Source organism: Balaenoptera musculus, chromosome 10, assembly GCF_009873245.2.
Source record: "Balaenoptera musculus isolate JJ_BM4_2016_0621 chromosome 10, mBalMus1.pri.v3, whole genome shotgun sequence".
Lineage (NCBI taxonomy): Eukaryota > Metazoa > Chordata > Mammalia > Artiodactyla > Balaenopteridae > Balaenoptera > Balaenoptera musculus.
In genome coordinates, this window is record NC_045794.1 from 24165763 (window position 1) to 24179159 (window position 13397).

Sequence of the window (13397 nt, forward strand, 5' to 3'; positions counted from 1 at the left end):
TATATCGTGACTGATGGAAGAAAGGTGAATTCAGGTTTTTTGGCTCCTAAGCCTTCATTTTAGCAAACTTTCTTGTTTCCTCTAGTAACTACTGCAAATGAATTCTACCAGCTGTTCTCCGTGTTGATAGATTATCAGTCTCAGAGCCATAATCATAATGCAGTTATCTTTCCTTGTAGCATCAGAGGCTCCTTGAAATGCTTGCCACAGAGAAGGAACTGTTAAAAGAAAAAATAAAGGAAGCTTTGACTCAGCAATCTCAAGAACAGAAGGTAATACTTTAAGTTTGCTTGGACTGTGGAAAGAATGTTCTGTTACCTCAAATAATACTTTAATGTCTAGCTGTCTTATCATTTACAGGAAATATTGGAAAAATGTTTGGAGGAAGAAAGGCAAAGAAATAAAGAAGCATTAGTATCTGCTGCAAAGGTATTTCTCTCTGAAAAGTTTATTCTGTAGCTTAATTTCAATTATAGTTCTACTTTTGTTATGTTTACCCCCCACATCAAAGCCTAAAATGAATGTTGTTGGTCTCATATAAGAATTGTTTTTGTCATCTTTATGTCTAATTATTTGCCTGATAGAGACCCATCAGTAATAATCAGTTTCTTTATAAATAGTGGAATTAACAAACTGAGTTCATTAATGGTATAGTCAACCTACTTTTAAAAATATTTCATTCCAGAAAAATTAAAATTTTTTTCCTTCTTCTACTGTTCATATTCTTGTTAAATTTACATTACACAAGATACTGATGATGTTGAAATGCTTTACATTTAGATTATTAATCACTTGTTTAAAATAATATATCTACATAGGAACACTAATATCCACTTGGTATTTGATAGATATCTTACAAGTAATGAGTGTGTGTGTGTGTGTGTATGTATGTATATATGTATGTATGTATCAAGGTATGTGGTTTTTAAAGTCAACTTTGAAATAGATCATCTGGGTAGTATATTCATAGATGTTAAGTATATGTATACTAATATATACATATGTTGACCTGAAATATACTGTCAGATATTTGTCCAGCAAAAATGGGTTTATTCAAGATTAGGAGAGGATTGCAGTTTGGGGTCTGCAACCATGACGAGCCATGTACAAGTTCCCACATGGCAAGGAGAACACTTTTATAGAGAGGAAAGGAAGTTGTGAGGGCTACAGGAAACACAGAGTCCATGGCTTTTCATTGGCTGAGTCGCTGCCAGGAAAGAAGAGGAGTCTTTCTTCTTCCGGTTGGTCTCTACTATAGTTGCAGGGCATGAGAGTTCCCCCTTAAATAGATCTCCTGGCACTATTTAATTGAGATTTCTGTTTATGAATTTCTTTACATTTTCCCCTTTGATCAAGATCTTTTTCTGAAAGCACCACTGATCAAGAATCAAGGTTTCTAGTTTTAGCTCTTTTTGTCCCTCAATTTCTGGGTGTGGTGTCTCATGTCAGAGGGAAAGTGCAGATTGGAAAACTATTGCAGTCACATTCAAGTAACAAGGAGGAGTAGGAGGGAGACCTCTTAGGCCATTTTCTGAAGTCTATATGTTATCAAGATTATAGACATTGGAGATCATCTGAAGTGTTATGTCATCATCAAAGGTTTGGTGACAAACTTCTAAGAGGCCTGGCCTGGGTTTCTTGGGAAAGCTGTCTCATCAGATGTCATCTGCTTCATTTCTGGGAAATCTTTACTTTCAGGTCACCAGATGATGTACAGGTCCAGTCAGGGTTAGGTGCTTTCTTTAGGTGTGTCATGTGAATCCAAGAGTCTATTCCTTGTTGTTTGGTGGCACAAGGGTTGGTTATCAGTGCCTGATAGGGGCCTCTCCAGTGAGGTTGAAGAGCATTCTTTTGGAAGTGTCTTTTCCAATAGACAAAATCTCTAGGTTGCGAGATGTGATGCTTAAGGTCATCAACTCCCAGAGGCGCACTGTGAGAAGATTGCTCTACCAGGGCATGGTTATTTTTAATGGAAACAACTAGGCCTTTGCAATATTGGAGTACCTCTCCTTTTATCAGTTGTGGGTTAAAAGAGGCAGGAGCCAAGTGCATTGGGTGTCCTGTGACTATCTCAAAGGGTGAGAGTTTACGAGTTCCAAAAGGGGTCTGGGATTTAGAAGGCCAACAGCAATGCTTTTGGCCAAGGTATTTGGAGGGCCTCTACAAATTTTTCTAACTGAATCTTAATAATGCTGTTAGTGCATTCAACTAAACCAGAGGATTGAAAGTGGTAAGCATAGTGAAAACGTTGTAAAACTGGCCAAACAGTGCAAACTTGTTGAAGCACCTAGCCAGTAAAATGGATTTCTAAATCACTATGATGTTTGAGAGGAGCTCCTCAGGTAGGGACAATCTTTTCCAAAAGTACTTTAGCCACAGAAGAGGGAGTAACCGGTCTGCGAGGGAAGGCTTCTTTCAGTCCACTATGAAATCTACAGACCGTGACTCAAACGTGAAGTTCACTAGCGATCCCCACTGTTTGAACCACGGCACGGGCTGCTTTATAGTAGTGGGGTTGAACACCGAGATTGTGCATTCGGTGTCAGGACAGGAAGAGGTTCATCCTCAATCAGGAGAAATATTTCTCGCCGATTAAGAGGGAGAACTGGGAAGAGCCCCTATAATTCCTCAAAGCCCCGTTATTGAGAATTGAAAGGACATTGGAAAGGCTGGTTAGAGGACTGAAGGCACTCAAACACTTAAATTTGTAACAATCTTTCCCAGTGTCCTGGCTTTTTGCAATAATAGCAGAAACTGGGAAAGTTTTAATTTCATTCAGGAATCTTCATTTGCTGGATTTGAAGATTAAGAAATATGGTGTTCTTCCTTTTAGGTGACTCATGTAGAGTGTGAGAGAGCTGGTTTGCTAGATTAATTAAGTCTGAAATAGAGATAGTTTTCCGTTTCATCCTAGTCCTTTTTACTAGAAGGGAAGATGTCCCAGTCCAGCCCATTAATAACACAGAGTTAAAAGCTGCCCGGGTGGAATCAACATCTGAGGGAAGACCAGAATTTTCTTTAAAAGCAGTCTGAAGTCATGTAGTAGTCATGAACAGGTTCATCCAATGTTTGTGTGCAAGCCTGAATTCTGTTCCAATCAACAGGCTTTGGTAAAGCCCTAGGAATTGCTCGATGAAGCCACCTAGCGATTGCCTGAGCCTGACCATATAAGTTAGACCTTTCAGGATTTTCCCAATTAGCGGTTTTCATCCTATGCTGGGCCTGGCCTTAACCAACAAGTATATGAACCAGCTGATATGAGTCAGAGAAACAAGGTTGATAAGTCTGAATGACTATATTAAATTGCTCAGCAAATCTGTGAGGATCTTTGGTTTACTTTGGGAAAATATTTGACTGGCTTTCAGTTCAGCTTTAGTCCAGAGAATATAGGAAATTAAGAGTTTAACTTCTGGGTCCTCAGAAGGCTTAATTTTATAGGGAAAAATTCTGAAAAGTTCAGAGGGAAAGGGGGTGGGAAGAGTTTTAGAGAAAAGGAGTTTGACAGGATAATTAGTATGAGGTATAGAGGAGGCATCAGCAGCATAGAAGGGTGGGAGGAAGATGGCACCAGAGGCACAGTCTGGCCATGAGGATGCAAGGATGAGAGACGAGATGGTACCAGAGGAAGCCAAGGAAGAAGAACCTGAGGCTTTGGGAGCCATTTCATCTTTCTTTAATTGTTGGTTTGCCTCAGTTAATCTTAAAACCTTATTTTGCAGAGAGAGAGTTTTAGGCTTCTGATAATATTGGGAAGCCTTAAGATACCACTCAGTTCTGGAAATTTTTGAGCTATTGTGATCTAATTCAGTTTTAAGGAAATTAGGTTTGGGGATTTCAAAAGTTTCCCATAATGGCCACTGATATTTTAACTTGCCTTTGGTCAGGTCGGTCCTTTTAGTCAGAAGTGAGCTTGAAGGGGTAGGAACTATGGTTTTTAAATATCAGTTTGGCTGGAGTCCCTGTAGGGGTAGCGCCCTCAAAATACTTAGTTAACTGGGATCCCATTTCTCAGAGGTTTTTCTCTAGAATAAAAGCACAATTTTCAAACAGCTTAAATAACTTACAACAAACTAATACCAGCCAGTTCTAAGGAGACAGCTTGGTCCTAGAGGAGCCAGGCCAAAGGCTTTTACAGCCAATTTCCAGAGAATAGCCCCTTCCAAAGGAATAGGCCGAAGGCTGAAAAACCAATACACTTTTCAGTGAAGAAGTCCCTATTCCCAAAGGAATGGGCTGAAGGCATTTCCAGCCAGCTTCGGTTGAAACAGTCTTATCTCAAAATCAGACCAAAGTTCCAAATGCATGCAGAACAAGGCCTTAGCCAGAAAGACGAAACCTTAAAATAGATTCTGAATAAAACCTGGAGAGCTTCAAACACAAAGAGGGCATGAGCTTGGATCTAGGAGAAAGACGTACCTTCAAACTCCAAGGTCAGCAAGAAAGCAGTGAGCGACAGTGGGCTCAGCTGTGGGTACCACATCTGTTCAATAGCCCCAGAGCCTTCGGAAGTCTTCTCTGGTCCCCATATGGGCCACCAAAGTGTTTACCTAAAATAAATAGACTGCCAGATATTTATCCAGCAATAATGAGTTTATTTAGGAACAGCAGAGAATTGCAGTTTGGGGTCTGCAACCATGGTGAGCCACGTGCAAGTCCCCATACAGCAAGGGAGAATGCTTTATCCAGGGGAAAAGGAAGTTGGGAGGGCTGTGGTAAACAGCGTCCAGGGCATTTCATTGGCTGAGTTCTTGCCAGGGAAGTAGAGGAGTCTGTCTTCTCCCTGTTGGACTCTGCCATTGTCGCAGCACTTATAAGGTGAGAGCTCGGCCTTATGGTCTCCTGACACTATTTAATTGAGGTTTCTGTTTATTAATTTTTTAACACAAATGTAGCACTGAGTGTCAAGTTTGGGATTTAGATTTAAATTTAGTAAACAGACGTTGAAAGTCTCATAGGTACAGATCACTGTGCTGAGGTGGAAGTTCAAGAATGACTATGACTTTGTCTTTTTCTTAAAGAATTTACAATCAGGTAAAAAAAACATTGTATATGTACTAATAAGGTGAGAAGGAATGCATTAAATTATTATGAGTATATAGATAGTATTTCCATGTCATTCATAGGAGTTTTTTTTGTTTGTTTTATTTATTTATTTGGTTGCGCTGGGTCTTAGTTAGTTGTGGCATGTAAGATCTAGTTCCCCTACCAGGAATCGAACCTGGGCCCCCAGCATTGGGAGCACAGAGCCCTAGCCACTGGACCACCAGGGAAGGCCCCCCATAGGAGTTTTTAACAATAAATTTCTTTTGAACTGAGCCTGGAAGGATGGCTAACATTCTGAATAGTGAGTTTGAATTTTATTCTATAGGTAAGTAGAGACACATTGAAATTTCTGAGTATAGGTGGGTCATAATGGTAACTGACATTAATTTTTGGGAAATTGGAGCAAGAAAGGCCAAAGGCAGGGAAAGAATTAACCGAGTGCATCTGAAGTTTGCATAAGAGATAGTGAGTGGCAGAAATAGAGTAGTAGTAGTAGCTTGGAAAGGAATGAAATAGGCAAATTCTAGAAGTAGTTAGGAGATAGAATCAACATATTTGGTGTGGATGAGGTGGTCAATTTGTGAACTGCCAGAATATTCATTCAGCAACAACATAGAAAGTAAAACTATTTCATTGGTATAGAGTTTGAGCTGCCTGTGATATATCTAGATGATAAAGTCAAGTAGGCAGCTAAATCTATGTGACATTTACAGCTCGGTAGATAGGAATCTCCTGAAGATATTAATATGGGTTAGTATGATTTTTTGTTTGTTTTTTGTTTTCCAGCAGAGAGATGGTAATAGTAGCCATGGAAATTATTTTCATGTATAATTACCTCAAAGGAGTAACAAGTAGAGTAACAAGTGGTCCACATTCTTAGCCCTGAAAGAACTCCAAAATTTAAAATCCAGAGGAAGGAAGAAGTTACAAAGAATTGAAAAGACTCAGCAAAATGCATAGGAGAAATATAAGCAGCAGGCTCTCATGAAAACCAAGAAAAGAGAGGGCTTCACAGAATCAGAAATAATCAACTATATAGAATGTTGCTTTGAGGTCATGAAAGTAAGGACTAAAACAAAAAACAAAAAATATCATTTGGTTTAAACAACATGGAAGGCACTGGTGAACATAGTAAGAGAGTAATTTAGGAGAAGAACTGTGCAATAAAACAGGAGTTCAAAAAATGGTGACTGTCAGCTTTAATGACTTTTGTCAAATTTGGTTGTGAACTGGAAGCAAGAAAAAAAGTGGTTAAGTCTCTCAGGAGTGGGAGGTCCATGGACTTTACTACGTACGATGGTTTTCTTGAGGAAAATTCTTGTGCAGCTGTTTGAGTTGCAACTGAAATAGGCTCTGTTTTCATGGAACGCCATTTTACTGAATTAGTAGGGTTATACAGACTTTAGTATTTGGCAGACATTTTGTCCAAAATAAGCAGAGTGAGCCCAGCACCTTAAGGACAAAAACTGACAGTTCTTGTTGCCAATGATAAAATTCGAGCTTTAAAAAAAAATTAGAATTTTAGAAAATTTATTTCTACTTTTTAATAAAGACTCTTCTGATGAGATTGATGGTGGTATTAACAAAAATGTGGCTTTTTTGGTTATAATATAGCGAAATGTGTCAACATCTGGAGGAGATGCGTAACTCATTGAATCAATGTTTGCCAAATAAAAAATGTTTAAAGAATACGTAAAGGATTTATTCAAAATGCAAGAAAAGATTGTAATGTAACAGAGTCCAAAAATTCATTAACATGATTTTATTTTTCTTACTGCAACTTACCTTTAAGAACTACCCCTTGTTAAGTTTTGGTGTGGAATCAGAAAGAATATCTACAGTGATCTCAGCTGGCTACTAAATAATTCTCCCTTTTCTTCTACATATCTTTGTGAGGCTGGGTTTTCCTTATATACTTCAACTAAAAATATAATTACAGATTTAATACAGAAGGCAGGTATAAGAATCTAGGCTCTCTTCTATTAAGTCAGATAGTAAGGAGGTTTACAAACATTCTTCTCACTTTTTAATTTTGGAAAATGTAGTTATTTTTCATAAAATACAGTATTTATTAATATATAATGCACTTACTGTTATTAATTATAAATGAATTAATAAATAAGTATTTTTATTTTCTCTTGGTTTGACTAATATGGTAAATCTTAATATGTATAACCCACATAAACAAAAGCTCTTAGAAGTCCTCTGTAATTTTTAAGAGTGTAAAGAGATCCTAAGACAAAATAGTTAGAAAACTGCTACTTTAAGCTAAGATTTGGTTTCTTTGAAGTTTAGAAATGCCATGGAAATGAGTTGGTTATTTGTGTAAAAACAAATAATTAATTTTACTTTACAGCAGTTATTACATATGGTGAAAAAAAAACAATGTCAGAAATAAACCCTATAGGATCAAAATTTTGAGTTTTTAAGGTTAACTCAAGTCTGTATTATTCAAGGAACTGTTGTGGTCACTCATTCAAATATTTTTGTTCTGGTCATTATTTGTTTTGAAGCTTGAGAAAGAAGCAATGAAGGATGCAGTTTTAAAAGCTATAGAAGAAGAAAGAAAAAATTTGGAAAAAGCCCATGCAGAAGAACGGGAGTTATGGAAGACTGAGCATGCAAAAGATCAAGAGAAAGTATCTCAGGCAATTCAAAGAGCTATACAAGAGCAAAGAAAAATTAGTCAGGTTAGTAAAATTAGTTCTTTATAAATATTTTCTTTTTTCTTATTTTTCACAAAATAAACTAGCTTTACTATTATTTTATCTTACTTAAAATAATCTTACTGTGCATAATTATTTTACTTTTGAGTTTAATACTTTAACTGAATAATTTTTGATATATCTGTACTTTTCACTTTTTTTTTTTTTTAGTTTCTTTTTTTTTAACATCTTTATTGGAGTATAATTGCTTTACAATAGTGTGTTAGTTTCTGCTTTATAACAAAGTGAATCAGTTATACGTATACATATGTCCCCATATCTCTTCCCTCTTGCGTCTCCCTCCCTCCTACCCTCCGTGTCCCACCCCTCTAGGTGGTAACAAAGAACCAAGCTGATCTCCCTGTGGTATGTGGCTGCTTCCCACTAGCTATCTATTTTACATTTGGTAGTGTATATATGTCCATGCCACTCTCTCACTTTGTCCCAGATTACCCTTCCCCCTCCCCGTGTCCTCAACTCCATTCTCTAGTAGGTCTGTGTCTTTTTATTCCCGTCTTCCCCTAGGTTCTTCATGACCTTTTTTTTTTTTTTTCTTAGATTCCATATATATGTATTAGCATACGGTATTTGTATTTCTCTTCCTGACTTACTTCCCTCTGTATGACAGACTCTTAACTCCATCCACCTCACTACAAATACCTCCATTTCGTTTCTTTTTATGTCTGACTAACATTCCATTGTATATATTTGCCACATCTTCTTTATCCATTCATCTGTTAATGGACACTTAGGTTGCTTCCATGTCCTGGCTATTGTAAATAGACCTGCAAGGAACATTTTGGTACATGACTCTTTTTGAATTATGGTTTTCTCAGGGTATATGCCCAGTAGTGGGGTTGCTGGGTCGTATGGTAGTTCTATTTTTAGCTTTTTAAGGAACCTCCATACTGTTCTCCATAGTGGCTGTATCAATTTACATTCCCACCAACAGTGCAAGAGGGTTCCCTTTTCTCCACACCCTCTCCAGCATTTATTGGTTGTAGATTTTTTGATGATGGCCATTATGACATGTGTGAGATGATACCTCACTGTAGTTTTGATTTGCATTTCTCTAATGATTAATGATGTTGAGCATTCTTCCATGTGTTTCTTGGCACTCTGTGTATCTTCTTTGGAGAAATGTCTACTTAGGTCTTCAGCCCATTTTTGGATTGCATTGTTTCTTTTTGTGATATTGAGGTGCATGAGCTGCTTGTAAATTTTAGAGGTTAACCCTTTGTCAGTTGCTTCATTTACAAATACTTTCTTCTGCTCTGAGGGTTGTCTTTTCGCTTGTTTATGGTTACCTTTACTGTGCCAAACCTTTTAAGTTTCATTAGGTCGCATTTGTTTATTTTTGTTTGTATTTCCATTTCTCTAGGAGGTGGGTCAGAAAGGATCTTGCTGTGATTTATGTCATAGGGTGTTCTGCCTATGTTTTCCTCTAAGAGTTTGATAGTGTCTGGCCTTACATTTAGCTCTTTAATCCATTTTGAGTTTATTTCTGTGTATGGTGTCAGGGAGTGTTCCAATTTCATACTTTTACATGTAGCTGTCCAGTTTTCCCAGCACCACTTATTGAAGAGGCTGTCTTTTCTCCACTGTATATGCTTGCCTCCTTTATCAAAGATAAGGTGACCATATGTGCATGGGTTTATCTCTGGGCTTCCTATCCTGTTCCATTGATCTATATTTCTGTTTTTGTGCCAGTACCAAACTGTCTTATTTACTGTAGCTTTGTAATATAGTCTGAAGTCAGGGAGCCTGATTCCTCCAGCTCCATTTTTCGTTCTCAAGATTGCTTTGGCTATTCGGGGTCCTTTGTGTTTACATACAAATTGTGAAATTTTTTGTTCTAGTTCTGTGATAAATGCCAGTGGTAGTTTGATAGGGATTGCATTGAATCTGTACATTGCTTTCGGTAGTAGACTCATTTTCACAATGTTGATTCTTCCCATCCAAAAACATGGTATATCTCTCCATCTATTTGTATCATCTTTAATTTCTTTCATCAGTGTCTTATAATTTTCTGCATACAGGTCTTTTATCTCCTTACGTAGGTTTATTCCTAAGTATTTTATTCTTTTTGTTGCAATGGTAAATGGGAGTGTTTTCTTAATTTCACTTTCAGATTTTTCATCATTAGTGTATAGGAGTGCTAAGGATTTATGTGCATTAATTTTGTATCCTGCTACTTTAACGAGTTCATTGTTTAGCTCTAGTAGTTTTCTGGTAGCATCTTTAGGATTCTCTACAGTATAGTAAAGTATCATATCATCTGCAAACAGTGACAGCTTTACTTCTTCTTTTCCAATTTGGATTCCTTTTATTTCTTTTTCTTCTCTGATTGCTGTGGCTAAAACTTCCAAAACTATGTTGAATAATAGTGGTGAGAGTGGGCAACCTTGTCTTGTTCCTGATCGTAGTGGAAATGGTTTCAGTTTTTCACCATTGAGGACGATGTTACCTGTGGGTTTGTCATATATGGCCTTTATTATATTGAGGTAAGTTTCTTCTATGCCTACTTTCTGGAGGGTTTTTGTCATAAATGGGTGTTGAATTTTGTCAAAAGCTTTTTCTTCATATATTCAGATGATCATATGTTTTTTCTCCTTCAATTTGTTAATATGGTGTGTCACATTGATTGATTTGCGTATATTGAAGAATGCTTGTATTCCTGGGATAAACCCCACTTGATCATGGTGTATGATCCTTTTAATGTGCTGTTGGATTCTGTTTGCTAGTATTTCATTGAGGATTTTTGCATCTATGTTTATCAGTGATATTGGCCTGTAGTTTTCTTTCTTTGTGACATCTTTGTCTGGTTTTGGTATGAGGGTGATGGTGGCCTCGTAGAATGAGTTTGGGAGTGTTCCTCCCTCTGCTATATTTTGGAAGAGTTTGAGAAGGATAGGTGTTAGCTCTTCTCTAATTTTTTGATAGAATTCACCTGTGAAGCCATCTGGTCCTGGGCTTTTTTGTTGGAAGATTTTTAATCACAATTTCAGTTTCAGTGCTTATGATTGGTCTGTTCATATTTTCTATTTCTTCCTGGTTCATTCTCGGCAGGTTGTGCATTTCTAAGAATTTGTCCATTTCTTCCAGGTTGTCCTTTTTATTGGCATAGAGTTACTTGTAGTAATCTCTCATGATCCTTTGTATTTCTGCAATGTCAGTTGTTACTTCTCCTTTTTCATTTCTAATTCTATTGATTTGAGTCTTCTCCCTTTTTCTCTTGATGAGTCTGACTAATGGTTTATCTATTTTGTTTATCTGCTCAAAGAACCAGCTTTTAGTTTTATTGATCTTTCCTATCTTTCCTTCATTTCTTTTGCATTTATTACTCTTCTGATCTTTATGGTTTCTTTCCTTCTGCTAACTTTGGGGTTTTTTTGTTCTTCTTTCTCTAATTGCTTTAGGTGTAAGGTTAGATTGTGTATTTGAGATGTTTCTTGTTTCTTCAGGTAGGATTGTGTTGCTATAAACTTCCCTCTTAGAACTGCTTTTGCTGCATCCCATAGGTTTTGGCTCATCGTGTTTTCATTGTTATTTGTTTCCAAGTATTTTTTGATTTCCTCTTTTATTTCTTCAGTGATCTCTTGGTTATTTAGTAGTGTATTGTTTACCCTCCATGTATATGTATTTTTTACAGATTTTTTCCTGTACTTGATATCTACTCTCATAGCATTGTGGTCAGAAAAGATACTTGATACGATTTCAGTTTTCTTAAGTTTACCAAGGCTTGATTTGTGACCCAAGATATGATCTATCCTGGAGAACGTTCCATGAGCACTTGAGAAGAAAGTGTATTCTGTTCTTTTTGGATGGAATGTCCTATAAATATCAATTAAATTCATCTTGTTTAATGTATCATTTAAAGCTTCTGTTTCATTATTTATTTTCGTTTTGGATGGTCTGTTCATTGGTGAAAGTGGGGTGTTAAATTCCCCTACTATTATTTTGTTACTGTCGATTTCCCCTTTTATGGCTGTTAGTATTTGCCTTATGTATTGAGGTGCTCCCATGTTGGGTGCATAAGTATGTACAAGTGTTATATCTTCTTCTTGGATTGATCCCTTGATCATTATGTAGTGTCCTTCTTTGTCTCTTGTAATAGTCTTTGTTTGAAAGTCTATTTTGTCTGATATGAGAATTGCTACTCCAGCTTTCTTTTGATTTCCATTTGCATGGAATATCTTTTTCCATCCCCTCACTTTCAGTCTGTATGTGTCCCTAGGTCTGAAGTGGGTCTCTCGTAGAGAGCATATATACGGGTCTTGTTTTTGTATCCATTCATCCAGTCTGTGTCTTTTGGTTGGAGCATTTAATCCATTTACATTTAACGTAATTATCGATATGTATGTTTCTATTACCATTTTCTTGATTGTTTTGCATTTGTTATTGTAGGTCTTTTCTTTCTCTTGTGTTTCCTGCCTAGAAAAGTTCCTTTAGCATTTGTTGTAAGGCTGGTTTGGTGGTGCTGAATTCTCTTAGCTTTTGCTTGTCTGTAAAGGTTTTAATTTCTCCGTCGAATCTGAATGAGATCCTTGCTGGGTAGAGTAATCTTGGTTGTACGTTCTTCCCTTTCATCACTTTAAGTATATCATGCCACTCCCTTCTGGCTTGTAGAGTTTCTGCTGAGAAATCAGCTGTTAATCTTATGGGAGTTGCCTTGTGTGTTATTTGTTGTTTTTCCCTTGCTGCTTTTAATATTTTTTCTTTGTATTTAATTTTTGATTGTTTGATTAATATGTGTCTTGGCGTGTTTCTCCTTGGATTTATCCTGTATGGAACTCTCTGTGCTTCCTGGACTTGATTAACCATTTCCTTTCCCATATTAGGGAAGTTTTCAACTATAATCTCGTCAAATATTTTCTCAGTCCCTTTCTTTTTCTCTTCTTCTTCTGGGACCCCTATAATTCGAATGTTGGTGTGTTTAATGTTGTCCCAGAGGTCTCTGAGACTGTCCTCAGTTCTTTTCATTCTTTTTTCTTTATTCTGCTCTGCAGTAGTTATTTCCACCATTTTATCTTCCAGGTCACTTATCCGTTCCTCTGCCTCAGTTATTCTGCTATTGATCCCTTCTAGAGAACTTTTAATTTCATTTATTGTATTGTTCATGATTGTTTGTTTGCTGTTTAGTTCTTCTAGGTCCTTGTTAAAGGTTTTTTGTATTTTCTCCATTCTATTTCCGAGATGTTGGATCATCTTTACTGTCATTTTTCTGAATTCTTTTTCATGTAGACTGCCTATTTCCTCTTCATTTGTTAGGTCTGGTGGGTTTTTGCCTTGCTCCTCCATCTGCTGTGTGTTTCTCTGTCTTCTCATTTTGCTTAACTTACTGTGTTTGGGGTCTCATTTTCGCAGGCTGCAGGTTCGTAGTTCCCGTTGTTTTTGGTGTCCGTTCCCAGTGGCTAAGGTTGGTTCAGTGGGTTGTGTAGACTTCCTGGTTGAGGGGCTAGTGCCTGTGTTCTGGTGGATGAGGCTGGATCTTGTCTTTCTGGTGGGCAGGTCCACGTGTGGTGGTGTGTTTTGGGGTGTCTGTGACGTTATTATGATTTTAGGCTGCTTCTCTGCTAATGGGTGGGGTTGTGTTCTTGTCTTGCTAATTGTTTGGCATAGGGTGTGTAGCACTGTAGCTTGCTGGTC

The 13397-nt window shown here is 37.2% G+C and overlaps 1 protein-coding gene across 10 annotated transcripts in view; it reads left to right on the top strand.

The window, feature by feature from the left end:
- CCDC91 (coiled-coil domain containing 91) overlaps window positions 1–13397 on the top strand; it is a 371740-nt gene that overhangs the window by 265889 nt on the left and 92454 nt on the right. For all 10 annotated transcript variants that reach the window (XM_036866036.1, XM_036866034.1, XM_036866032.1 and 7 more), the window contains 3 exons: window positions 180–272; window positions 361–429; window positions 7557–7733. In XM_036866036.1, the coding sequence (XP_036721931.1) occupies window positions 180–272; window positions 361–429; window positions 7557–7733 (339 nt within the window). The remainder of the gene's footprint in view (window positions 1–179; window positions 273–360; window positions 430–7556; window positions 7734–13397) is intronic.